Source organism: Balaenoptera borealis (assembly GCF_965194805.1).
Source record: "Balaenoptera borealis genome assembly, chromosome: 12".
NCBI lineage: Eukaryota > Metazoa > Chordata > Mammalia > Artiodactyla > Balaenopteridae > Balaenoptera > Balaenoptera borealis.
The window spans coordinates 106008826-106036742 of NC_138869.1; the positions used below are offsets into that span (position 1 = coordinate 106008826).

General features: G+C 50.2%; 2 protein-coding genes and 1 long non-coding RNA gene across 4 annotated transcripts in view; 1 reads left to right on the forward strand and 2 right to left on the reverse strand.

The window, feature by feature from the left end:
- The window catches only part of LYRM4 (LYR motif containing 4), a 189997-nt gene that overhangs the window by 134559 nt on the left and 27521 nt on the right, over positions 1-27917 (forward strand). Inside the window, exons 3-4 of one of the 2 annotated variants that reach the window (XM_082344601.1) lie at positions 17159-17239; positions 21459-25724. In XM_082344601.1, the coding sequence (XP_082200727.1) occupies positions 17159-17221 (63 nt within the window). In that variant the 3' untranslated portion in view covers positions 17222-17239; positions 21459-25724. Of the gene's footprint in view, positions 1-17158; positions 17240-21458; positions 25725-27917 lie in introns of those variants that run through there. The other variant, XM_082344600.1, reaches the window with a different exon arrangement.
- Positions 2786-7342, reverse strand: PPP1R3G (protein phosphatase 1 regulatory subunit 3G). The gene has a single exon (XM_082344596.1). The coding sequence runs from the start codon at positions 7295-7297 to the stop codon at positions 6227-6229; it is 1071 nt and encodes a 356-aa protein (XP_082200722.1). The 5' UTR covers positions 7298-7342; the 3' UTR covers positions 2786-6226.
- On the reverse strand, positions 19601-21661 carry LOC309606889. Its single transcript, XR_014232099.1, has 3 exons — positions 21601-21661; positions 20454-20763; positions 19601-20193 (listed from the first exon to the last, which is right to left on the reverse strand). It is a non-coding gene; the product is annotated as an uncharacterized lncRNA (long non-coding RNA).

Below are 27917 nucleotides of genomic sequence, written 5' to 3' on the forward strand. Positions count from 1 at the left end.
CCCAAGATGCTACGCTTTGGCCTTCACAGCAGCCTTCAGCCCACTCGGCCCAGGCCCAAAGCAGCGCTTCCTCCCCTGCACCTTCTCCTGGCTCCATCCTGGTGGGCCATGCAGGGCAGGGCAGCCCCCAGCCTCAGAACTCAACACCTTACAGCCGTTTTGAAGGTGTTTCCTCGGCCAGAAAAACTAGTCTTTCAGGGCAATCACACCAATAGAGAAATTCATTTTAATGACTATCTGGTCAACAGCAAAGTCCAAAATCACTCAGGATCTGGTAAAAGCAACCTCTAGTTCAGATCTGGGGGTCGGGGAGGCGGGGAGGATGGGAGCTAAGCAGGGGACTCACAGATTTTTCTAAACGCGGACTATTTTTTTTCCCAAAAGAACATATTGTGTATTTCATTGTTAAGGACTTGCCTGCAATAGCCATTTATATCTGTGCTTATCCACACAGTATCAATTAGTAGATATCCCAGGGGCCTTCAAACTGAATGAGATTTATATTTACAATCCCAATACAACAAATAGACCTCACTAAGTTCAGGGTCGGCACTTCATTGTGACATGGGTAACACACAGGGTTTGGGACTTCCTGGCTGAAAAAGATAATTTTATAAACAACATGGCTTAAGTCTGTGCATAAAAACACAACTTCTTAACCAGACTGAAAGGGACATACAAATGGAATTCTCTAGGCCATTTAAAGTGGTTCTGAATATAAACGCACATTTCCTTTTATATAATGTAAAAATGAGACAAAACCGAACTCCCTCCGAGAAATAGTAACCTCTTCCACCTACTCAGGGTATGCAAGATCCTGCTTCAGCTGCCCCAGAACAGCCTCCTGATAACAGGGGTTCTTCACCCAAAGCTGTCCAGAGAGGCGCTGGACCCACAAACACTCTAGAGAGCCCTGCCAGGGGCCCCTATAAAGACCATGAGTTTCCCATGACCATAAACTTCTTGTCTTTTGGAGTGGATGTTTCCTCAACAGAACACGTGTAGCTCTTTGTAGAAAGGCCTTCTGTGGGATGTGCTCATGCGTTTTTCAACTTGGAGATTAAATGTTCCAAGCTTAGTTCACGAAACCCACCCGCTTTCAATCTTTATTCAATTCAGATTTTCAGACCGAGTTTCCCATTTTGGGATACTTTAGGATGCTGTTGGTTCTCCTGGGGTAGTGACTTGAGCTAACAAGTTTCAGAGAACCTGAGCAGTGCCAACAATATGAATGGGATGAGTAATGACACTGCTCTCATTTCTTTAAGTCTGTAAGTGTCTCTAAAATGTCTTTGCTTTACCAGAGGTGTTTGTGTATCTAAAGATTTTCCGGGCCGAACTGGCTCTGAACTCATGACCTAAATAGACTTCTACTCTTCTGTTAGATCCACCAGGCACACCTTACTAGCCCATCTTAAAAGCAAGCCCTTGATCTCCGCCATCTCAAAAAATCTCCATTCAGCCCAAATGTCACTCACTTCTTTCCTTGCCAAAATGTGTCTACTCACAGGGGGCAAAGCCAAAGAACTAAACTCTACAAGATGCAAATACAACGTCTCCCAAAAAGATTTAAAGGCGTTTAGGTCCTAATGAACCTAAAGTTATAGTGTTAGCTCTCTAGCAACCAGCCCTTGGGAGGGTTAAAGGACCATTTAGGGTTGCGTCCTGAAAATCTCCCCGATCAGGGGAAGGGAGTCCAAAGGGGAACAAGGACACACAGCAGGTCACCTAGTGGAAAGTGTCCATCACTAGTCCCGAGGAGAAGCCAGGGTCAGCCTCTTCTGGGGGTTTCCAGGCACCGGCCCGCTTATTGACAATAAGGCCAGGATGGCCCTGTAGGAGGACAGCTGGGGTCACTGGCCTGGGCCCAGGTTGTCGGTTTCTGCCCTGCTCCCAGCCCCTTGCCGCTGTGACTGTACAAAACACAACCCCCATCCTGAAGACCGTCCAGGCCTGGCATCACGGGGACTGACCGGGCAAAGCTGGACAGCAAACAGCTCACTGTTTGCCAGGGCTGCCTGTTAAGTTACCACATGCCACGGTGCCCTCTTTGAACCTATAAACCCGTGTCCACTGCATGAGCCGAAAAGGCATGTCTGTCAGTTCCGTGTCACACGAAGGCAAAGCCTGCCATTTCCTCCTGAAGGCTGTTCCTTGCACTCCTGACACAGTACACAACGACACAGACCACAATTCCCCAAGTGCTCCAAGCCACATGCTCCTAAGAAACAAGCAAATGAGTCGGGGAATGAGAAAACTTAGCATACTAAAATGTGCAAAAACCGTTGTACCAGAAAGCAGAAATACGGACGACTCGTAAAATGATATAGCAAGAGTCCAACACAGATCTCCAAAAATGAAATGAGCAGGTTCTGCGTGGCTCAAAACCCACCGCGTCACCAGGGAAGCCCTGCCCCGCTCAGGGCAGAAGGAGGGCCCGGCAGGTGAGGGCACGGCCAGGTGGAAAACGCACTGCGCACCTGTCAGAAGGTTCCCGTCCCTACAGCCCAGGCTCTGGGTGACAAATGCCCACTCCCTAGTGCCACAGGAAAGCTGCCTGAGCTGTGGCCCTCCTGCCTGGACAGAGACACTTGGTGGCCCCAGTGCTCGACCAGCTCCCAGGCTCCAGTGCCCACACCCTGGCGCGGGGTCCCGGCCTCCCCAGTTAGGACTTGGAAGCGACTGGTCACCTTGCTTCATAAACCTGGGGCTTATCAGGGGACATTTGTTCCGTACAGAAGGCCACATTTCCAGCCACTGCTTCTGACACGTGTTTTTTTGTTGCTGTTTTTTTTTTTTTTTTGCCACACCACGCAGCTTGCAGGATCTTAGTTCCCGCACCAAGGAATGAACCCGCGCCCTCCGCAGTGAAGGTGCAGAGTCCTAACCACTGGACCGCCAGGGAATTCTCTTATGACACTGTTGTTTAGATTGGAACACACACTTCATTCAACATCCCCTGACCCAGCGATCCATGGACCCCCTTGCTTATAGAGAAGAAACTGGAGTCTGTCTGGTGGAGGTCAGGATCATTAGCTGAGCTAAGCAGAACTTAGTTTTTGATCACTAGAGCTGGGTGAGATGTTGAAGCTATTACATTTTCAAGTAGAATGACCCTCACTTATCAAGTTGTGATAAATATGACCACAAAAAGCCAAGCTGCATTGTGGGAATTTTGCTTTGGAGATAAGTGTGTGTGTGTTCATTCCATTCAGGAAATACACTCGTAAATACTTCCTCAGTACTGCCTCTTCCTTTGAAACTTTTCAGAAACAAACAAACAAAAAGACCTATTTTAACGTCCTTACATTTCTTCACAAAGTGAAGTCTACAATAAAAAGTTGGCACTTCATAAAATTAAACTGACATTTAGAAGACTGCCAGTTCCAGGACTTTGAAAGGCTATAACCACATGCAGAAAAACTGGGCTGTTGAAAATATTTTACAAATTTCTGAACCTTAGAAGAGCTTTTCTCCAAGATTTATGGGAGAGCAAAACTAGATTTCCTTTCCCAACAGCCACGTTTGAAGTTCTTATATTGTTAAATAAGTACTCTTAAAATTGTTTGAATTCCAAAATATACTTTTGAAAATCAGTAATGGTTTTTATAAGAATAAAATTTTTGCTGTAAATACCTCTTAAAAATCCATTTCTTATGTATTTTATTCTAGATTTAATGGGTTACCATTTTAAAAGATACCAGACAAGAGGCTCTCTATTTTGATCATTATATTGTGTTCCTAATTTAATTTTAAGTAATCTAAAACAATTCAAAAGAGTGCATTACTACCATATAAACTAGCATTTCAAACTGTGTTATAGGCCATATACACTATCAATACTTTTCAACTAAAATGTATTCATAAATACATAAGAAAAATATAAAATGTATTTAGGTGTTGTTATTATGCAATAATGTGCTTTTAAAAAGGAAGTGATATACCAGGCCCAATACCAGACATAGAATGAAAAGGCTTGATTGCATTTGTATTTAGTAGCAGAAAAATAAGTTATGTAATTCTAATAAATGCTTATTGTTATTGATTTTTTATAAGCACATGTGAATTAGGTATTGTTTCATCCACGTGACCATTTTTTAGTCTGCTTTACTCCAAGAGTAAATTGTAATTCATTAACTTGATGGCTTTCCACTAATAAATTGGTACTTCGATTTTTTTTCCATGATCAGTTACCCCTGGCAAACACTGCTATAGTCAAAAAGGATGTCTACAAACCAGAGTTCAATCTAAATATTCCTATAGCTTGAGACATCCCATTTTGAGGCATCGAAATATCTGGCAGTTTTTTGTAGCTTGATGTTAATTCAGATGGGTGCTATATTTTAGCTGCCTTGACTTTCTGTTATTTCTTAGAAATAAGAAGCAGGTAGATTCTCCTCCCCAGTACAGTAATAATTGTACATTTGGTGTCTTAGTGTTTACTGTAACCAACCAAGATTCCTGAGAGTAAGGTAACCAGTTTTATCTTTACCCAAAGGAGGTTTACTTCAAGTGACAAATTTTACTAAAAGTTTAACTGCTTTATTAAGTATGACTCTCAATATATAGTTTAAAAAAATATACTACTTCTCTAGAGCAGGGGTTGGCAGACTTTCTATAAAGGGCCAGATAGTAAATATTTTAGACTTTGCCATATGGTCTCTGTTGCATCTGCTCTACTCTACTCTTGTAGCAGGAAAGCAATCATGGATAGTATGTGAATGAACGTGCATGGCTGTGTCCCTATAAAACTTTATTTATGGACACTGAAATTTGAATTTCATACAATTCTCATGTGTCACGAAAACAGTATTCTTCTTTTGAATTTTTCCAAATATTTAAAAATGTAAAAAACATTCTTAGCTCTCAGGCCCTACAAGAACAGGCTTCAGGCTGAATTTGGCCCATGGGCTGTAGGATACCTACCCGGGTTCTTGGGAAGCAACAGTGAAACAATCCCTCCCTTAAAGATGAGCATCACAAAACCAACTGATTGTACTAGCCCTGTGCTCGAACATGTGAAAACCAGAGAAAGACAAGTTACCAAGGCAGGACCAACGTATGAAGAAATCCAGTCCTCCCGAGGCCCGCCAGCCCTGATCTTGGCATCCACAGCCATCAGCAGTGAACGAAGAAGGCCAGCCAGGCTGGTGCCCACCGGATTCGGAGCAGGATTTTCTTGCTGGGCATGCTTCATCATTCAAGCCACCACTCCCTGCTGTGGCTCCAAGAGGGACAGAAGGCCACCTTTCCGTCCCTCATCTCCCCGGCCTGGAGTCCAGCCACCGAGAGTCCGGCTTCTCTGACTGCTAATGGCCCAGGAGTCTAGCAGCTACGATGTGCTTTGCCTACACATCGCGGCTGGAGGCTGGAGGCCAAAGACCGCCTCCGACGGCTCACCGCCAAGGCCTGCCGATTACGCCGGCATTTCAACTCACCAAGCATCTTATTTTGCCCGGGGAAAGAACGACTTCTCCAGAACACTTTTAAGAACGCTCTAGCCCATTTTGGGAAATCTGGGCCTTTCCACATCAGACAGGAGGGATGGAAGAAGGGAAATTTGAAAATACTGTTGTTTGACTATTTTAAAGTGCAGCATCACCCGCCGAAGAAGATGGCCCGGCTGCCAAGGTCTCCCAAACTGCCGGGAGCTGAAATACCAAGTAACAGACGTGCACGTGGCCTTTACTTTTCAAAAGGACATTTGTACGAGCGCACGAGCCTCAGCAAACACTTCCCAGATCCTACGTAAGAGAAAAGGACTGCCCGGCCAAGGCCCCACCTGGTTTTCTCGAGAAACAGGCCCGCGGGCTCCCGCGGGCCCGCAGTTCACGCCGTCCCTCGCCGCGAGGCGGCGGGATGCTTCGACGGCGCCCTGAGACCCGAGGGGACGTCCACAGTTAAAAACACATCCCAAGGTTTTGCAGCCTCGCTCCGGAGTCAGGAGCCTTTTTCGTGGAGAAAGCCACTGCTCGGAATCTTGAGGATTTCTTCCCATTCGACGCGCGGCGAGAACTCCAGAGGCCAAAGCGACGGGGAAGCGGCCGGGAAGGTAGGGCGCTTCGCCGGGTAGGGCTCCGTGCCCGCTGGCGGGATCTGTCTGGGGTGCGAGCTTGCGGAGAGCGGCTCCCTCTCTCCAGGAGGATGGCGCTCCGCAAAGCGTCGCGGCTGCCCCGGCTCCGCGCGCCGCCGGCCCCTTCCCGCGTCGCTGCCGAGGACTGCGGGCTCAGCGCGCGTCGGCAGGGCGCACGTAGCGCAGCGTGTAGTTGGCCCCCGCGTTGTTGTCCCAGTACTCGCCCTGGGCGCAGCGGTAGCGGACGGCGAAGTGGACGGCGGCGCCCGGAGCGTCCGCGTCCTCCCCCTCCTTGGGCTGCAGGCCCGGCGGCAGGCACAGCGCGAAGTGGAAGCGCTCGGCGCTCGGCTCCTCCTCGGCCTCCCCCGGCTCCCCCGACGGCGCCTCTGGAGGCGGCGGCTTCCCTGGCTCGGGCCGCAGCTCGGCCGGCACGTCCAGGAAGGAGCGCCACTCGGTGAAGGTGTAGCGCACGGCCACGACGCGCGGCCCCGGGCAGCCCAGCACCCGGCCGGAGCCGGTCACCTCCGCGCCCCAGGGTGCCGAGCACTGCACGCGCTCCAGGCACACGCGCTGTCGCCGCAGGCGCTCGGCTGCGGCGCTCGGCCCGGGGAGCTCGAAGAGAGGCCGCAGCCGGGGAGGCGGTGCGCGGAGGGGCGCGGCCGCCGCCGCCGCCGCGGCCAGCAGGCCCGGGAGCTGCTCCAGGTCCTCGGCGCGCGCCGGGAGGCTACGCAGGCGGGAGAGCACGGCGGGCGGCACCTGCGGCTCCTCGGCCTCGCTGAAGTGCTTCACGCTGGCCAGGCTCAGCCCCAGCGCGTCCGCGAACTGCACCCGCTTCTTGCACTTGGCGCAGCAGCCCGGGCCGTGCGGCGCGTCCTCGGCCCTCTCGCCGCCCTCCGCATCCGGCCCCGGGGCAGGCGGCTGCCGCCGCTGCAGGAACTTGGCCGCCTGCAGGGTCGGGTCGGCGGGCAGAGAGCAGGAGCGCGCGCGGCAGCGGCAGCGGCGGCGGCTTCCCAGCGGCTCCTCCGGCTCCCGGGGGGCAGCCTCTCCCTGCGGGCACGGGGACTCGGCGTCGGGGCTCGGGGCCGCCGACGTGCCGCCGCCGTCCCCGCCACCCTCGGTGCAGAGGACGCCCGGGGCGGGCGGCTCCTCGGTAGGCGGGGTGTCTTCAAAAGGCGCAGGTCCCGGCGCCTCCAAACTTAGCAGCAGCGCCCGCGGGGACTCCATGACGCCGTCTGGCCCCGGGACTTGTTCTCTGGAGACCTGACGCCTGGGGTGGTGGAAGAAGCGCGCAGCGCCCGCCCCGGCCCGAGCGGAGAAGGCAGTCCCAGTCGGGAGGCCCCGGGTTTTAGCCGGGGTGCCCAGCGCGGAGCGGGAGGAGGATGCGGGCCGGGCCGGGACCGGGCGCGGCCACTCGGTGTCGCGCCTGCCCGCGGCGGGGGAGGGCCCGGCGCCCGGAGGCGCGGCCGCTGGGCCCGGGCGGGCGGGGTCCGAGGGCTCCGCGGAGACGGGGGACGGCGCGGAAGTCGGGGCTCCCTTTCACCCCCTCCCCCTCAGCGGGCCCGCGCCCGCCCTGCCTCCGGAGCTCCAGGTGAACTCGCGCTCAGCTTCCGTCGTTCTCCAGTCCGCAAAGTTGGCCCCGCGGGTCCCGACGGGCCTGCCCTCTGGAGGGTCGCAGGGCGGTCTCCTCCCGGCGGTCGCATCGGCCCAGGAGGTCCCCGGGGCAGGCGCACAACTGCGGGAAACTCGCCAGCGGGGACGGTATCTTCCTTCCTCCCCAAGTTCTGGGCGCTCGGAAGCGGGCCCGGCCCGGCGCGGGGGGCACTCGGACCAGTTGTGGGGCGGAGGCGGTGCGGAGACGCGCGGGGCCGGGGCCGGGGGGAGGCGGGCCGCCGCCAGCCGAGAGCGACCGGAGGCCATTCCCGCGGGGCCCGGGGGCACGTCCCCGCTCCTCCCCTCGTCCCGCCCGCCACGCTCCGAGCTCGGGCCTGAGCAGAGGGGCCCTCGGGACGCGCGCCACAGCCCCGGCCGCCCGGAGCGGGGGCCGCCGCTCGCCGCCCGCCTTCCAGGGACGCGAACCCGAGCGGGGGGGGGGCGGGGGGAGGGGAGGAGACTGGCCGAAGTGTTTTCTCGCTGTTGGTTTTGCTTTGCTTCGTTTCTAGGGCTGACTCCACCTGCCTCTAAGTCTCTAAGTGGGGGCTTCTCAAACTCTGGCGCGCGTCAGCGTCATCTGGCGGGGGTGTGCGAGCTCACGGCTGGGCCCTACCCTAGGGCTTCGGAGTCAGTAGGCCCGGGATGGGCCCCAAAGTATTTCTAGCAAGAACGTGCTGATGCCGGGTCCCCTTGCTGGGATCTTTCGGGCCCGCCCGTGCCCGGTGTGGAATGCCATGACGGCATCTCAACTTGAGGACTTACAAGAGGCCCCAGATACACCTGGTTTGTCAAGATGGAACAACATCAAGATTTGGGGAAGAAGGCGGGAACTCCCTGGCGGTCCAGTGGTTAGGACTCCGCGCTTTCCCTGCGGAGGTAAGCCGGGAGGTGTGGGGGGAAAAAAAAAAAAAGATTTGGGAAAGAAGATCACTGTTTTTACATTAACGTAAATATTGACGTATTATGGAGTGAAGTACAAACTTTGCCAACTATCTTAAAGATGAAATAGGACTTCACAGAGACTGTGAGGTTGTGGTGACCCTCTTGGGCTCCGACCTCATTGCGGCTGGAGCTGCTCCAGGGCGGGGACAGGAGGGAGACGAACTTACTTAAGGAGGCCCCGCTCGCAGGGCCCTCGGGCCGTGGTCGCAGCCCTGTCCCACTCTGTTTGGTGGGAACGTCGGAGGTCCCACCCTCGGGGCGCTCTCCATATATCGGGGGAGACCAAGGTTAACCAGAAAGCCACACAGGTACATAGAGAGTCAGCCCCTGCAGCAGATGCTAAGAAGGTGGGATCTGACCTGGTCAGGGAGGCCAGGGAGCCTCTGCGAGGGAGGAGATTGGAGGCAGCAGTAAGGCTGCAGGGGGGCACCTTTCAGCCCTACAGAGGCCCTGGGGGAAGGGGAGGGGAACGCGCAAGAGTGGCCGCAGGCGGCGCCTCCTTCCAGGATCCTAAGGCAGCCTCTGACTCTTGTAGCCGGCCTGGGGCTGGTACCCATCTTGCTCGCAGATGTCCCACCCCTCCCCCAGGCGGCCGGCCCCCTCATCCAGAAGAGCTCCTGTCTCATCCGACCCTAGGAGGGGTTCAGGAATGAGCAAGTGACCCAGCCAGTAAGACGCGAGGGGGACGTCCGAGAGGAAGCTTCCATCCTTTTGCCAAGAGGAGGTGCGACGGTGCTATAGCGCCCACGACAGCCGAGGCCACCTTGCCAGCCTTCAGAGGTGACGCGATTCCTGAGCGTGGGAAACACAGGGTCCTTGAGGCACTCGGGTTTCTCAGTGTGAAGGCTACTGGCGTTGTGAGCAGGACAGTTCTTTGTTGTGACCGTCCGCTGCAAACAGTCTGAGATCCTTAACATCCATGAGCCCTACCCTCAAAATGCCGCTAGCAGCCCCAGGAATCGTGACAACGGAGAAATCCGTACCCCTGTTTGCAAACACCCCAGCTTGGGGGGTGGCACGGCCCCTCCGTCACTGAGAACCAAGGAGCTTGGTCTTTGGACCTCCTACCATGTGAGGTTTCAAAAATAAATAAATAAATACAACCTTCTGGTTCAATCAGCGTGACTGGGCTTTCTGCCGCTTGCAGACCAGTGTCCTAACAGGACGGCATTATTATCATAATTTTGAAAGAAAGAGTAAATGGAGCCTCACAGAGGTCAAGGGATGTGCTCTCAACTCGTAGGGGGTAGAGCGGGATCCGGCTCCAGGTGTAACCCCAGAGCTTGGCCGTTTCCTCCCTGTCTGCTTGCCCTCCAGTCACGTGGAAGTTTCTCTGAACTTTCCTGTTCCGAGTTTTCTCCTTCCCACCAACTTCCCCCAAGAGAACAAACCGGGTTGATTTGTTTGGTGGGGGGCGGGGAAATGAACGAGCAAAAAAACAAAGGATAGGATATTTATGTGGACAAAAACTGATATATACAGAACACATCTCTGTGTGTGCCTGGCGTATTTCTGGAAAGATCTTGTCGACAGAGGAATGGCTCTGGGGAGCCGTACCAAGGGACTGGGGGCGAGAGGTGGGAGGGAAACTCGCTTTTCATGGAATTCTTTGTCTCGTGCAGATGTCTTGTGCGCAGCCCTGATGGAGGAGTCGTAGCCTGCTGTGACACCACTGTGCACATCTACGTATGCTCCAGACCCCTCACCTGACATCATGTGACTCCATCGGCTTTCACACCCTCCTGTCTCGTCCCCTTCAGATGACATTTTCTGCAGAGCTCCCCTAGGAACCCCCTGGGCTGATGTGAGCCAAGGCAGCAGGGCCCCAGGCCTGCCTGAGAAAGGGCAGTTCTACCTGGTTTACACACTGGGCTTCGCCAAGCTTTGGTTTGAGCAAAGCATTCCACAGCAGAACCACAAATGTCACCATCACCATCCTCACCGTCATATAAAAACCAGCACTCTCGAGGATGCTCTTCCCTTGAAAGTACTGGTGCTCTCCTCGTTGCCTGGAGCGTCCTGCCACCTCCACTTACTGAACTTGCCTGGTCTTTAAGGCAGTTTCCAGATTTTTGCCTCCTTTGGGACGTTTTTCTGGAACAGCCCAGTTAGTAATGATGACTTCTGCTCAGAGGCAGATTTATGGTGAAACTACGGACACGTAAGTGTTCTCGGGCCCCTTCTGATGTGTTCGCATAGTCATGCAATGAAGTAAAATACATATTTTATGGCAAGATAAGAAAAATTTAAACGTCCATTTTTTTCTCTGCTCATTTGGGCCTCCTCACTACCCCTTAGAGTGTATTTCGCCTCTGCGTTAACCAGACCTCCTTAGGAGATACCATTCCTTCTTAATCTTACAGAGTCAGGATGACCCACTACTTGCTCTGTATATGCAGATCTAGATTGTATAAACTGTAAATAATACATCATTTGACGTATAACCCTTTGTCTCAAAAACTTACATAACTGTGCTTTGACAGTCCTCAGAGCTTTCTGAAAGATTGTCTCCCCGATTAAAATCGTCAGGTTGGCCTGAATAAAATTTTCCATTTCTTTATTAGATCAACTATCAGTTTTTTTCCTCAACATAGTTTTTTTCATCGACAGTACTATCTTAACAAACAACCATATATATGTAGAGAAGAGACAAGACAAGGAAAGGGGGTTTATAGTTTTAGGAGTGGCAAACCCAGGAAGATAAATATATGAGAGAAACTCATGGAAGATAAGGGTTGTCTAGTAAGGTTTGTTGTGTAGATTCCTCTGGTGCTGTCTCTGGGCTGATAAGAGCCTAGAATCAATGAGTCTCTGAGTTCTCCTCCTCTTCCTGGTATGAGGGAGGGAGACAGCTTCGCAAATGGAAATTATGTCCAGCTTTTAGCCAGATTCGGGGAGGGCAGAGAGGGTTTTTTTCTTGATTTTCTCAACGTTGTTTCTTGATTTTCTTCAGCTCAAAATAATCCTTATGCCAAAGTGGCACATTTTGCTGTGGCCTGTTCTGATGGCCTCCAGTGTTCAGTGTGATCCCCTGTCCTTTATCCTGGGCAGGGCCTAGAGATGCCTTCCTACGCAACAGTGATGGGGTGTCACTTCTGTGATTAGGTCTCTTGCTGGCACTGAAGAAGCCAGCTGCCGTGTTGTGAGATGCTCTGGGAAGGCTCGTGGGGAAAGGAATACTTTTTGATGGTTATCATGTGAAATAGAATTGATCAGAGCCCTGGGGACTTCCCTGGAGGTCCAGTGTTTGAGACTTCGACTTCCAATGCAGGGGGTGCGGGTTCGATCCCCGGTCTGGGAGCTAAGATCCCACATGCCTTGCAGCCAAAAAACCAAAACATCAAACAGAAGCAATATTGTAACAAATTCAATAAAAACTTTAAAAATGGTCCACATCAAAAAAAAAAAAATCTAAAAAAAATTAAAAAGTTGATCAGAGTCCTGTGTTTGGGGGCACAAACCTGTAATACAACTTTTACAGCTGATATATGAAGGAAACTTGAAGGGGATGTTCCAAAATGTTCCTACAAAAATATAGGGGGAAAACATATGATAGAAGCATTTTAGGCAATTAAAAAATTATGTTTTCTGGAGTTTGTGATGTTTGTGGTATAGGTTAGGTTTTTAATAATGTATACTTTGTTGTTATTTATTTCCTCATTCTAAATATTCATATTCTTACCTAATTTTTACTTGTAATTTTGTAATCTTTTTCTTAAGGAAGCCTCCCTTCTCCCCTGTCCACAATTATATGTTTCAGCCTCCATATAACCGGGATCTGCCCCCTTTTTTTTTTTTTCCTAGTTCTGTTTTTATTTAAAATTTCGGGGACTTCCCTGGCGGTCCAGTGGTTAGGACTCCACACTCTCACTGCCGAGGGCCCGGGGTTCAATCCCTGGTCAGGGAACTAAGATTCCATAAGACACACGCACAGACAAAAAAAACAAAAATACAATTTCGATGTTTTGTTTCTCAGGGATTTTTTTGCATTAATTTGGATTTTTAAATATTGAATTAAAATATTATTTATCTTGATTGCTGAGTTTTTTGGTGCCTCTTAAATTTTGTGCCCAAAGCAGGTGCCCATCTTACCTCACCTGAGTCCTGGCCCTGTTTCTTGGAGGTAGGTGAAGCAAAAGCTGAGAGATGTTTTCTTCCTCAGCAGCCCATCCTGACTCCTTGGGTTAAGGTTTTTGTTTTGTTTGGCCGCACTGCGTGGCTTGCAGGATCTCAGTTCCCCGAGGAGGGATTGAACCTGGGCCACAGCAGTGATAGCACCAAATCCTAACCATTAGACCACCAGGGAACTCCCGGCTTAAGATTTAATTTAATGTGGCCTTGAAAAAATATTTTTTTAAGTATATATAGCATATGCCTGTACATGCACAGAGTATATTTGAAAAGTTATTTTAATTTATTTATTTATTTATTTTTGGCTGCGTTGTGTCTTCGTTGCTGTGCGCGGGCTTTCTCTAGTTGCGGCGAGCGAGGGCTACTCTTTGTTGCTCTGCACGGGCTTCTCATTGCGGTGGCTTCTCTTGTTGCGGCGCACGGGCTCCAGGCGCACGGGCTTCAGCAGTTGTGGCTCGCGGGCTCTAGAGCGCAGGCTCAGTAGTTGTGGCGCATGGGCTTAGTTGCTCCGCGGCATGTGGTATCTTCCCGGACCAGGGCTCGAACCCGTGTCCCCTGCATTGGCAGGCGGATTCGCAACCACCAGGGAAGCCCTGAAAAGTTATTTTAAAAACTAGTAATACAGCATGCTTTGTGGGAGGGCAAAGGAAATGACAGGGAGGAAGCTTGCCTTGGAGACTTGCCTTAGAACATGTATTTTTAAATTTTTAAGGGAAAAGTTTCTAAAGATAAATATTTTTTTTTCTTATTACAAAAGCAATACTTATTCACTATGGGAAAACTAGGCAATACAGATAAAGTAGGAAACAGAAAGTGTAACCGTTCATAATCCCATCACTCAACAATAATCCTGTTAGTTAATATCTTTTCCTGTCTGCCCCATTCGCTTCTGCAAACCCGTAGCACTATTGCCTGCTTCGCTGGGATGCTTCTTACCACTTACTGCCTTGGCTGGTTCTGACTTGTTTCCAAATTTTGTATCCAATTAGCATATCTCTGCTTGCAGAACAGGGACTGTGTCTAATTGGTCTTCGTTACTTTCCCGGCGTGTAGAATGGGAGGCTTGGTCGGACCTAAAGACCCAAGAGACAGAATAGCTGAGTTCAAACCTCAGCACCACCATTTCTGCAAGTTATGTGACCTCTCTGAGCTGCAGTCTCCTCATCTGTAAAATGGGACCATGTGACTGCCCAGGCAGAGGAAAGAGGAAAACCCTTGCAAAATGCTTTGCACAGAGCCCACCGTGCTGATGCACAGTAATTGTTTTCCGTTACTACCTGCTAGCGCAATGTCTTCATTCATTAATTCACCATATATTTATTGCATGCCTGCTCTGTGCCAGACACTTCTCAGTGCCGGGGACACAACAGTCAACAAAATGCGAGGCTCTGCCTCCCGGGAGCTCACATTTTATAAATTTATTTATTTTATTTATTTATTTTTGGCTGCGTTGGGTCATTGTTGCTGCACACGGGCTTTTCTCTAGTTGCCGCGAGCCAGAACTACTCTTTGTTGCGGTGTGCGGGCTTCTCATTGCGGTGGCTTCTCTTGTTGTAGAGCACAACTCTAGGTGCACGGGCTTCAGTAGTTGTGGCGCGTGGGGTCAGTAGTTGTGGCTCGCGGGGTCTAGAGCACAGGCTCAGTAGTTGTGGCGCATGGGCTTAGTTGCTCCGCGGCATGTGGGATCTCCCCGGACCAGGGCTCGAACCTGTGTCCCCTGCATTGGCAGGCGAATTTTTAACCACTGCACCACCAGGCAAGTCCCATCACATTTTAATGTTGGGATCGGAGACAAACAACACACAAGTACGTGAAATATACAGCATCCCTGATAATGATACCTGCTATGGGATACAAATCTTTGCATGTAGTCGTTACTCATTAGACATGTTGGTTGAGTTGATTTCTTTTCCCTACCCTCCCGTCCCCCATCTTCTCTCGGTCCCGAGATCCCATTTCCAATGTGGTTACATAACGTGAGGCCTAAACTCTCGAGACGGACAGTTGCAGACATGGCCCTGGGCATATGTCTGGAAAGGGCTGCAGCACCCAAGAGCGAAGCCCAGAGGTCACACGACATCTGTACCTGTGACATGGGGAGACGCCAGCTGGTGTCTTGACGTGCATTTTCCTCTGGGTGGTCACACTGTTGTACTCCTAAGTTGGCACTCCTCGGCGATCGATGGTCACTGTCCTGTGAAGTCAGGACAGTAAACAGCACACTGAGCACCGTGTGGGGTGAGAGGTCGGGAGGCGCTGGCTGGACAGTGTGTATGACCCTGTGTGCCTGTCTCCAGCGGTGTCGCCTGGCCTTGTGTTTCTGCTGCAGGAACTGCCACATGTTTACCTTTCCTCTGCTCCCTCCTGACTCTGACGTCCAGGAGCCCAACTTGGACCTCCCACTGTGTCAGGGCCAACAGACGACACCACTGTAGGGCACACACCTGCTTGTCAATAGCAGAAGACCGAAGGCCCAGGGTCAAAATGTATGAGCCCAAGCCTAAAGCAGATTGGAGTGTGGAGACCTGGGATCCTTTTCAAAGGGAAAAATAAAACCTAGGGTGTATCCTTACACTGTGACAATGTCGGGTTCTTGGATTAAATGTGTGAAAGTTAGATTATTCCTGCCATATGCCCATAGCCAAGCATTAACATATTAGTTCATACAAATTTTAAACCTTCATACTATATATTAATATTTAATGATTATGATTCCATTATTATGATGGTTGAAATTCCTCAGCCATCATAGTGGACCTTGGGGAATTGGAACAATAATAAAGGAGAGGTAACTGCACTGGAGCCTAAGGTAGAGGGCTGAGTCCCCAAAACCACTGAATGAAGACAAGTGGGTGTGTCATCGAGAGCGAGAGAACTTGGAGCTCGACAGCTAGAGCCCCTGGGTCTCCCCCATGGACCTCTTTGGTCCCAAGGTTGGGACAGAGGATGGACAGGGGAGGTGGGGGGGAGACTGGGGAGGCCTTGAGCCCCCCCTTTAGGTTCAAGCACGTGCCAGGCTCTCAGTTGCTGCCGGGCTGGGCAGTAGTGTCACTGAGCGTCTGGAGCAGAGCATGTGATGTCAAAATATTTTCACAGCAATATTAAGACATTACCTGCCTTGTGCACTTTGCAGGGATCTGCACTGCACAAAAGCAGTGGTGGGTAAAACCGTGCCAGCATCATTTAAGAATATCCTAGATAAACCAGTAAAAATGATAAATTTTATTAAATCTCAACACTAGTACCTGACTTTTAATATTCTATGTGACGAAATGGGAAATACGCACACAGCACTTCTACTCCTGACGTGTGACGACCGCCCAGAGGAAGAGCGCTTGGGAAATTGCTGTGAGTTGAACCAGCTGCTGGTTTTCATGAAACACCATTTTTTCTCAAAAGAATGACGGATAAACCACGGACATCCACATTTGGGCACGTAGAAGACATTTTCTTAAAAATCACTGAAGCGAGTCTCTGACTTCAAGGAAAACAACAGAAAGAATGTGTTGCCAATTCTGAAATCTGAACTTTGAAGGAAAAATTGTAATTTGAAATACTTGCATCTACCACGGGATTGACAGCTTCCCAGCACTTGCAGGCATCTCTGATGAGATCAGCAGTGACACGAATGTGATTTTTAATTTATTTATTTGTTTTATTTATTCACTTTTGGCTGTATTGGGTCTTCGTTGCTGCACGTGGGCTTTCTCTAGTTGCGGCGAGCGGGGGCTACTCTTCATTGCGGCGCGCGGGCTTCTCATAGCGGCGGCTTCTCTTGTTGCGGAGCACGGGCTCTAGGCACGCGGGCGTCAGTAGTTGTGGCATGTGGGCTCAGTTGTGGCATGTGGGCTCAGTAGTTGTGGCTCACGGGCTCTAGGGCTCAGGCTCAGTAGTTGTGGTGCACGGGCTTAATTGCTCTGCAGCATGTGGGATCTTCCTGGACCAGGGCTTGAACCCGTGTCCCCTGCATTGGCAGGCGGATTCTTAACCACTGCGCCACCAGGGAAGCCCACAAATGTGATTTTTGGTAGTGGCTGATGAAAGGTGGTGATGTTTGGAAGATCTGCATTTCTCAGTAAATCAGTATTTTCCAAACAGCCAATGTATGATGTTACAGAATGGTGTGTAGGCCACTGTATATAAAATAGATGAACAACAAGGATCTACTGTAGAGCACAGGGAACTATATTCAATATCTTGTAATAACCTATACTGGAAAAGAATCTGAAAAAGGAAATATATATATACATATATATATCTGAGTCACTCTGCTGTACCCTTGAAACTAACACAGCATTGTAAATTAACTATACTTCAATTTTTAAAATGGTTAAAAAAAGTTTTTTTTAATTATCGTTGTAGGGCATCTCTGTGCTGGAGATCAACGAGAGGAATAAACTTAAGGTCTTCTCAGGGCTTTTCTGAGCCTGCACCCTTCCTAAGGTATGTGCTGGAACTTTCTAGGTTGCTCTGTATATGTGGTGTCTTTTGAATGTTTTAGTCCTTTAATGTCTGACTCCCAAAGGGGAAAAAAACCAGAATGTAAAAACAAGCACCAGTTCTTTAAGTTCTCTGGAAGTTGTTTCAGCTGGAGGCTGCAGGGTTTGTAGCAACAGCAGTGAAGGCTGCAGCAGTGCTGCCGGTCTCTGTGTCTGCACCTCTGTGATCAGAGCAGCAATCAGTGACCAGAGCACAGATCCCTGTTACTAGAGCACAGATCCCTGTTATTAGAGCACAGATCCCTGTTACTAGAGCACAGATCCCTGTTACTAGAGCACAGGGTCCTTCTTGCCTACCCCAGCTCCTGCAAGCTGCATGCAACCTGTTCTCAGAAACTGTGCTCAGCTGCTTGCCCCGGGGGCTGGAGGATACGGAATGCTACTGTGATAAGAGCTGAAACTGACCAAACTTAATGACTATGAGAAGTGGTCACAGAGTGTGGTTTTCAACCACCAGTTTTTTCCTTTTTAATTTTATTACTATTTTTTTGTTTAAGAATTTTTTATTGAGGTAGCAATGGTTTATAACATTATATAGATGTGTCGAAATTTTTTTGTTTAAAAAAATTGTGATAATAAGACACATTAAATTTACCATCCTAACCTTTTTTAAGTGTGCACTTCAGTGGCGTTAAGTACATTCTCATTGTTGTGCAACCATCACCACTAGAACTCTTTTCATCTTCCCAAACTGAAACTCTTCACTCATTAAACAATAATTCCTCATTCCCCCTGCAACCCAGCCGCTGACAACCACCATCCTACTTCCTGCATCTATGAATTTGATGACTCTAGGTACTTCATATAAGTGCAGTCATACTATGACTGGCTTATTTCACTCAGCATAATATCTTCAAGGTTCATCCATGCTGTAGCTCATGTCAGAATTTCCTTCCTTGGGCTTCCCTGGTGGCGCAGTGGTTAAGAATCCGCCTGCTAATGCAGGGGACACGGGTTGAAGCCCTGGTCCGGGAAGATTCCACACGCCATGCAGCAACTAAGCCCGTGCGCCACAACTACTGAGCCTGCGCTCTAGAGCCCGCGAGCCACGACTACTGAGCCTGCGTGCCGCAACTACTGAGCCCGCGTGCTGCAACAACTGAAGCCCACGCGCCTAGAGCCCGTGCTCTGCATGCAAGAGAAGCCACTGCAATGAGAAGCCCGCGCACTGCAACAAAGAGTAGCCCCCGCTCTTACAACTAGAGAAAAGCCTGCGCGCAGCAATGAAGACCCACGCAGCCAAAAATAAAATAAATTAAAAGAAAAGAAAAGAAAAGAATTTCCTTCCTTTTAAAGGCTGGATAATATCGCATTGTGTGTTTATGCCGGTTTGCATATCCATTCATCCACTGATGGGCACTAGGGCTGCTTCCACCTTTCGGCTACTGTGAATAATGCTGCTGTGAACATGGGTGTGCAGATCTCTCTCTGAGATCCTGCTTTTGATCCAAGCTACAGAATTTTGAGGTGCTTCATCACATAGCAATAGACAACCAGCACGCTGAGCTGTGGTTAGACCTCACCAACTGAAATGGTGGGAGGATGATGGTTACTGAAGCAGAGAAGTGCATTGTCTGTGTCAGAGCATGGGGTCCAGCTTTAGAGACTAGTCAACCGACTTGGTGCCACCAGGACCTCCACTTTGGCGGTGGAAACTCTCACTTCCCTGGCTGTTCGGGAGAGAGGATAAAGCAGGTTACGGAATAGCAGCAGTTTATAAAAGGATTCATGCCTGTCGTCAATAAGGAGGAAAGGCTACTCTGTTTGTATTCAGGCTGGACCAGTTGCTAACATGTCCCCTCCACCAGGACGATACTAGAGCCAAGTCTGGAAAATCAGAAGTGATTTGGTCAGGTCAGTGCTGGAGAGTTGATGAACCAAGAATTAAATCAACCTTGGATTTCTCTCTTCTTTGTGTGTGTGGGGTGGGCAGGGGGGCAGGGGGGCAAGGGGCTGCGCCGCACGGCTTGCGGGATCTCAGTTCCCAGACCAAGGATTGAACTTGGGCCACGGTGGTGAAAGCCCGGAATCCTAACCGCTAGGCCACCAGGGAACTCCCCCAACCTTGGATTTCATCACAGACCTGATGGGATGAACTGTCACTGTCGAAGTTCACCAAGGCTGAGGAAGGAAAGGAAGAAACCACGGCCACCTTCCTGGAGCAAGTCCAGTGGAGGTCGGATCCAGGCACCAGGGTGCACCTGGGGCTCCTGCTCTGAGGAGCTGAGCCTCACCCTCTCGAGGTTGGTAGTGGGGAATGAGAGGCTCCCCAACTGTTTGTTTTTTTAAAATTTATTTGTTTATTTATTTATTTATTTATTTTGGGCTGTGTTGGGTCTTCGTTTCTGTGCGAGGGCTTCCTCTAGTTGCGGCGAGCGGGGGCCACTCCTCATCACGGTGCGCGGGCCTCTCACTATCGCGGCCTCTCTTGTTGCGGGGCACAGGCTCCAGACGCGCAGGCTCAGTAGTTGTGGCTCACGGGCCTAGCTGCTCTGCGGCATGTGGGATCTTCCCAGACCAGGACTCGAACCCGTGTCCCCTGCATTGGCAGGCAGATTCTCAACCACTGCGCCACCAGGGAAGCCCTCCCCAACTGTTTTTAAAAATAGTGTATTAATAGAAAATTTGGGTTATACTAAGGCCAACAGATCAGGAGACAATGGCTATTGAAAAGATGTTTTATTATCACAGCTCTTGAGAGGAGGGGGCATGCCATACCATGGGGGGGTGGGGCACACGGGGAAGCACCTGGGTTGGTCAGGAGGCAAGTGCCTCTATTTTGGTTTCCATGACAACAAGCCAGGAACACTTCCCGCCTTCTCAGACCTTCAGGGTTTGGAGCTGCCCCCACGTTGGCTCTGGTTGTAGCCACCTGGGTTGTTTAGTGGCCAAAGGCCCCTGTGAAAGAAATAACAAAATGAGTGAACTTTCCTTCCTCTTGCTGGACACAGTGACCCAGAGGAGGGAGGAATTAAGTCCTTAAACCAGTGTCATTGCTCCTGGTTTGCAGAGAGAGAGAGAGATATGCTGGGAATCCCCAGGGAGTGTCTGCAGCAGGCTGGTTGGGGAGGAGTGTATCCTGATCCACGGGAGGGGGAAGGACGGAGGGGGGCTTAGGGCTGAGGCAGCACCTCTGGGAAGCACGGTAATACACTTGCCTTCCCAGCAGAGGCCCACAAAGATGGGGCAAGGGAAAAGCACAGTCGTCTGTGTTCACCTCTGGACCTTTCCTCCCGCTCCTGCCACCTCCCACCTCCTGGTTAGATCAGTTCCTGGTCCCTAGGGTCAACCTTGCACAGAATCCAGATGCTAAGAAAAGAACGTTAGAAACTTACAGAATCCAGAAAGTCTGAGTTGATGGAGTAAACAGACAGAGAGGAGAGGAGGTGGGGCGGGACGGACCCTGTGGGCTGGCTATCGGGTGGTTGAGCAAGGCAGAGGTCAGGTCTCTGGGGGCTGTGATGAAGGCTGTGGGGTTGAGGGGCAAGAGGGAGATGAAGAAATGTAACTTCCTGGGACTTCCCAGCGGTCCAGTGGTTAGGACTCCGTGCTCCCACGGCACGGGGCACGGGTTCCATCCCTGGTCCGGGAACTAAGATCCTGTGTGCAGGCACGACCAAAAAAAAAAAGAAGAAATATAATCTTTTATAGATGTCTTCCTGGGTTTTAAGAAAAAAAAAAAGTTTCCTCTTTAAATTTCTCTCCAGATTTGCACTGCTTTCAATCCTACTTTTATGTCAGGCTGTTATTTCCTGGAAGGTGACACCATGCCGGGACTGGGCCATGTTGAGATCCCACGTTTATATGGGTTACCTTGAATTGCGATGTGTGTTTTCATAAGCTACATCCAGGGATGATTTTGCTGCTGTCCGATTTTTATAGAAAAGCAGAGAAAGCATCCCTGGCTTCCATGTTTTGGGAGAGAGAGAAGTCTGGGTGTGGCCCCCAAGGCGAGCAGATGCTCTGATTTCATCTCCCTTCCCAACCGCCCTGCTCTGATCTCAGGCTCGGAGGTAAAGGGGGTCTGTTTTCTGAGGGAGCGTCTACACAATGCCACACAAACTGGAGGAAGAGTAAACAGTTAACAGACAGCGGTTTGGTCTCCGGATTGCAGACCAGTCAGAAGGGGTGGTTTGGCTCACGGTCTCTGCTTTATTCCATAGCTTTCCCTCCCCTCAACTGTCTTATCCGAGTGACTGTTTCAGGTTTAAGAAGGGGAACCAGGGCTCTGCAACTTTTCTCAGCCAGAGAGATCTGGGCTTCTTTGTTTTGGAAAGCAGTAATGTCAGGCCCAGTGTCACTTACTTCTGGCAAGTGGGACAGCTGATGGATGACTTCAGGACGGGGACCTGGAGCAGGAGACAGCGCGAACGGGAAGAAAAACGTGCTGCTGGCGGGCTACCGCTCTCTGGCGCCTCGGATGGAAAACCTCTGTGGCAAGAGACACCCCCGACCTCCGCCCCCTGCAGCAGTGTAAAGTCAAGAGTAGTGGCTTGCTACTTTTTATTTTTAACTCTGAGGGCACGATTAGGGCCTTGAGAGCTTGTTCCCAGAGGTCCCGGTCCGAGCTGCTGACTCAGGAGAGACAGACACACACTCCCTCCCGGGGGCAGAAACAGGGCTCCTTAATTGGTTTGAAAAACGGCAGCTGGATCCCAACAGCTGCTGCTCTCGGGCTGGGGCGGGGGAGGGAGGAGGACGCCAGCCCCGCCGCAGCCTGCAGAGCCCCGCCTCGGCCGACCCCCACGCACCGCCTTTCCGTTCCTGCTGCGCGATGTTCATTTCTACGGCCCCTCCCCCAACGCCCTTTCCGAGCCTGGCCACGTGACCAGGCCTGTGCTCATCCTCTGCGCTGACGCCTCTGGAGGCAGCACTTCCTGCCCGTGCTGCCCGGCGGGCAAGTCCTTAGAGATTCCTCTTCTGCCCCTCTGCCCCCAGGCAGCCCTCGTCTGCTCGTACCTCGGATGGAAAACTTGCGTCTTACTTTCTCTCGAGCATTTGTCCGTCTGTCTTTAACTGCTCCCTTTCCTGCCTCTGAGTTCCGAAGTGTGCCGACCGTCCGGCAGGGCTCCAGGCGTCCTTCTCGGGAAGCGGGGACACTGGGACACACCGGCCCCCCACGGGTGGGAGCAGCTTGCCCACTCTGGCTGGGAGAAGAGCTGGGCTTGCTTTTGCCTTGGTTCCCTCATCTGTCAATGAAGAGGGTTGGGTTCAATCAGTTTGTTCTCAAATTCCTTTTTTCTTTCAGCGGTTTTATTCAAACAAAAACTAGCAGGAAACACATCCTGCAGAGCCCTGTCCGCTCAGCTTCGCGCCCTCTGTCCCCGGCCGACCCCTCTCCCCTGGGGCTCCGCCGAGCACAGCTCGGAGATCACCAGACTGGACTCTCCCCAAGGCTCCTTTCAGCTCTAACAGGCTGGGATCTTGGGGCTGGAGTTTTCAGGCAGGACCCCAGGAGAGGAGAGGGGTCTGCAAGTGGGGCAGCCTGGGCCCTCCCATCTAAGCGCTCGGGGACAAGAAAGCCCCGATGACAACTGCTCGTGCTAGTGGCCCCGCAGCCTCTAGCCTCACTTTACCTAAAATCGAGTTGGGGAAACGGATGGGCATTTGCCACCACCCTGGCCCACCCTGGGCGGCTGAGAGGTAGGCCACGTGGAGGTGTTTGAACTTTTTTTTCAGTGCAGTGGAAAGTTGTTGAAAGGTTTTAGATACAGGCTCAGCAAGATCTGATTTACACACTTAAAAGATTTACATGCTTAAAAACTCTAGTATTAGGTTGGAAAGTGGATTGCGAGGATAAGCCTGATAGCAGGAAAAACTGCAAATGTCTTAGTTTATTCGTTAGTGTTATTGAGATGACAGGATACCCAGGAGAAGGGAACCTCGTGTCTACACAAAAACCTGCACAGCAATGTTCAAGCAGCATTATTCATAGTAGCCAAAAAGTGGAAACAACCCTAATGGCCACCAGCTGCCCAATGGATAAACAAAATATGGGGTATCCATACGGTAAAAGTTAATGAATGGAAACCTCAGTTAAATAGAGTCGGGAAACCATCGGGAGAGGTCTCACCCCTGCGTGGACAGCAGAGCCCAAGGGGGAAAGAAGAAAGACTCCCCTTCTTACTGGTCAAGACTCAGCCAATAAGAAACAGGGGCTCTGTTTACTAAGCCCGCCCACCATCCTCTACCCTCTATAAAAGCAGCTCCTTCCCTAGCCTCACAGGGGTTTGCACGTGGCCGGCACGGTTGAAGCTTCGAGTTGCAATTCTCTGCTGATCCCAAATAAACCCGTCTTTGCTGGGGAATAGCTGGCGGTCTTTTCACTTTAGGTCAACATTTTGGTGGCCCATCTGGAAACCAGAGAAGACCCCTGACAGCTCCTGGGCTGCTGAGCAAACAGGTGCGGTGCCCACCTTGAGCTCATTGTCACTGCTTTTCTCACCGACCCTGGATTTTGAAGGTACATCTTTCTCCTGGGTCCCAGCTTCTTTGCGTTTTGAAGCTCTCCAGATTTTATTCAGGATGTATGTTAAAGTCTGGTCCTTTCTGGTCAAGGCCTTGTTCTGTGTGCAAGTACTCACTTGGCACTTACTGTTCCAACTGGCATAGGCTTGCCTTTTGGGTGGATCCACGGGACGCGGTCTGTTCTAGGGAACTAGGCTGAGGAGCCTTTGCCCAGGCTCCTCTGGGACCAGACTGGCCCCTTAGAACCGGCTGGTATTAGGCCTGTGGGCTGTTTGAGCTGTTTCGGCTGTTTGAAAATTAGTCTTGGGAGTTCCCTGGTGGTCTAGTGGTTAGGACTTGGCGCTTTCACTGCCGAGAGCCCGGGTTCAACCCCTGGTCGGGGAACTGAGATCCCGCAAGCCACACGGCCAAAAAAAAAAAGTCACTTACTCCTCCCGCCAAACAAACTAAAAATCACCTCTGAGGAACGGGATCCCAGTTATTTAAATATTTTCAGGGTGCTCCTCCCCGCTACTAACAGCCTCCTAATATCTGTCTGATATTATGTTTTAAAATCGTGGTCCTTCCTCGTTCACTTTTCTAACTAAATGGATTCACCTGACCAAAGGCAATTTAGAATATCAGCAGCCATTATGCGCAACTTTTGAAATCCCTGAACTTTCTTTTTTTTTTTTTAATTAATTAATTTATTTATTTTTGGTTGCGTTGGGTCTTCATTTCTGTGCAGGGGCTTTCTCCAGTTGCGGCGAGCGGGGACCACTCTTCATTGCGGTGCGCGGGCCTCTCACTGTCGCGGCCTCTCCCGTTGCGGAGCACAGGCTCCAGACACGCAGGCTCAGTAGCTGTGGCTCACGGGCCTAGCCGCTCCGCGGCATGTGGGATCTTCCTGGACCAGGGCTCGAACCCGTGTCCCCTGCATTGGCAGGCGGACTCCCAACCACTGCGCCACCAGGGAAGCACCCCTGAACTTTCTTTTCTTAAAACTGAATTGGACAACCACAGTCTTAAAATTTCCAGAACTGAAGGGAACACCTGCTTCTATTGGTATTTTGAGGCTTCCAGATGTTGTTAGGAGCCTAAAATTGCCTCTCTGCAAAATAAGATGTTAAGATTGACTGGGGCAAACAGACAATTAAAGATAAAGTGGCTCCTGGAGCTCAGGCTCTTTCTCGGCTTCTTTGTCTCAGGCTTGGCCCCCAGCACCGTCTTCCTTCTGCCCTTCTCCGCCGCCTGCCCCTCCTCTACACCCTCAGCTCCCCCCAGACTCATTCTCTTGCCCAACTTCCCTTTTTCTCTGAAATTCTTTCCCCTCCCTTTTCCTCTAAACTGGTCAGAACCTGTCCCTTTAAAATTCAGCCTTTTGAGAATTCCGAGGCTAAACCCTTAATTTCTTTTTTTTTTTTTCTCAATAAAGCAGGATTTTTAATACTCATTTTACTGTTGAAGAAACTTAGGCACAGAGAATGTTAAAGATTTTTTGCCCATACTCAAATAACAGGAACTCTTCAGAGTTACTGCCTGAGTGTGAATGCGTGTACACTAAACTGTAATGAATTACAGAGAGAGTTACCATGTCTGGGCATTCCCAACAAATGGTATAGGTTGAATCTTTATTGAATGCAGGTGGCGTTTCTGTAGCTGTCTCCTATCCTGAGAGATACTCAACGGGAGTCACTGCCTGGTGCAACAAGTGTTTATTTCTTTGAAACCCTTAATTTTTTTTTAAATTTATTTTATTTATTTTTGGCTGTGTTGGGTCTTCGTTTCTGTGCGAGGGCTTTCTCTAGTTAAGGCAAGCGGGGGCCACCCTTCATCGCGGTGTGCGGGCCTCTCACTATCGCGGCCTCTCTTGTTGCGGAGCACAGGCTCCAGACGCGCAGGCTCAGTAGCTGTGGCTCACGGGCCTAGTTGCTCCGCGGCATGTGGGATCTTCCCAGACCAGGGCTCGAACCCGTGTCCCCTGCATTGGCAGGCAGACTCTCAACCGCTGCGCCACCAGGGAAGCCCTGAAACCCTTAATTTATTATACTCCCTGGACTAAAGCTGAGCCGTGAGCCACAGTCAAAGATATTCCTAAAGTAACCAAAGATCCTCACACATTTGCTGAGGGATTTCATACAGTCATTCAAACCTATCAACCTGGATTCTCTGGCTTATCTCGACTAGTTCATATGCTTGTCAGTGAAGCATTCAGTTTGCCACTAGTTGGCAGAGTCCTGAAAGGTCTCTAGAATTACAGCTGGGAGACCTGGCCATTTACTTATATAATCAGACTCAGGCAATCCCTCGGTGACTTTGTCAGGCCATTCCTAGGACTTTTCCAAAGACTGTTGATTGGAACAAAGTTCAGGCTTGCACACAAAAATCTGATGAACCTGTTCATGACTACTACAATCAACTTCAGATTATTTTAAAAGAAAAGTCTGGTCTTCTTTAGATGTTGATTCCACCTGGGTAGCTTTTAACTCTGTTTCTTAATGGGCTGAAACAGGACCTTTCCCTTCTAGTAAAAAGCACCAGGATGGAGTGGGAAACTCTCCACTGCAGATTTAGTAAATCTGGCAAACCAGCTCTCTCACACTGGATGAGTCACCTCAAAGGAAGGCCGCCAGAAGTCGTAATCTTCAACTGAAGCAAACAAAGGCCCCTAAACAAAACCAAAACCCTCCTAGTTTCTGCTGTTATTGCAAAGAGCCAGGACATTGGGAAAGAGATTGTTACAAATTTAAGTGCTTCAGGCGCCTTCAGCCTTCTAACGTGCCTTTCCAACGTCCTCCTGATTCTGAATGACCCAAGGAACTACAGGGGCTCTTCCCAATCCCCCCTCTTAATTGGCTTGGAGAAACAGTTCTCCAGGTTGGGGTTGAATCTCTTCAAGTCCTAACTGACACTGGAGCCAGAGTGCTCAACCCCACTGCTACAAAACAGCCCCTGCCTCAGAGTGCGAAAACCGTTCCAATAGTGGGGATCTGTAATGCCCCTCACAAGGTTCCTGTCTCTGAACCTATTCCCTTTTGTTTAGGCCCTTTGAGAGGTAGACACGCCTTCTACTTAGTTCCTCTGCCCCTACCCATTTATGAGCCTGAGATTTCTTAGAGAAGCATCATGGCAGAATTTCTTTCTCCAAAAGGGGGAAATGACTCTAGAACTTGACAGCAGTCATCAAAGCAGCCAACCAGGTGAATTAAATGACCCTTTGACATCTTTTATTTGCTCCATCTCTGTTGGTGCTAGAGCTGATTCTGGAAACACTGATCGTTTGTCCCCTTTGAATCAGCTACCACCCTCCTTGTGGGCAAAATCTTAAACTGATATTGGCAAAATTCACAGCGCACCTCCCATCAAGACTCAAATAGATCCCTCTAAACTTCTTCCTGGAATTAATACCTGTAAGTAAAGAAGCCCTTCAAGTTATAAAGCCCATAATGGAAGACTACAAGGCTCAAGGCCTCAGGGTCCCCTCTACTAGTCCCTGTAACTTTCCCATTTGACTGGTGAGAAAACCTAAGGGCCGAGGGTGGAGGCTTGTCAAGGCCCTCAGGACAATAAACAACATTGTTATCCTTCGACACCCTGAGGTCCCTAACCCTCACACGTGACTAACATCCATTCCCACCGGAAGACATTCTTTACTGTAATTGGTTTATGTGGTTCATTCTTTAGTATCCCAGTTGATGAAGCTAGCCAACACTTTTTTGCCTTCACTTGGGAAGAAAAACAACTCACCTGGACAGTAATCCCTCAGGATCTTACTGAGAGCCCTTCTTATTTTTTGCAAATCCTAAAGGCTGATCTGGATGATACAGAGATCCCCAGAGGTTCTGCTTTGTTGCAGTATGTGGAATGATTTTCTTCTTTGCTCTCCTCAAGCCTCCTCACAGGATGACTACATCCACTTGCTAACGCTTTTAGCCTTAAAGGGACATAACATCGACAAGGAAAACTGCAGTTTGCCCAAAATCAGATTCCATATTTAGGGCATCTGATATCAGAACAAGAGCTAAACCAAGGTCCAGATAGACTTCATAATGTCCTAAGTTTCCCAAAACCCAAAACTAAGTGCCAACTGTGAGGTTTTCTTGGGCTAGTTTGTTATTGCTCTAACTGGATTCCAAATTTCTCTTTTATGGCCAAACCTCTGTATGTTTTACTAA

Bases quoted from the DNA above. Each gene is read 5' to 3' on its own strand.
- PPP1R3G (XM_082344596.1), bottom strand. From the start codon at position 7,297: ATGGAGTCCCCGCGGGCGCTGCTGCTAAGTTTGGAGGCGCCGGGACCT.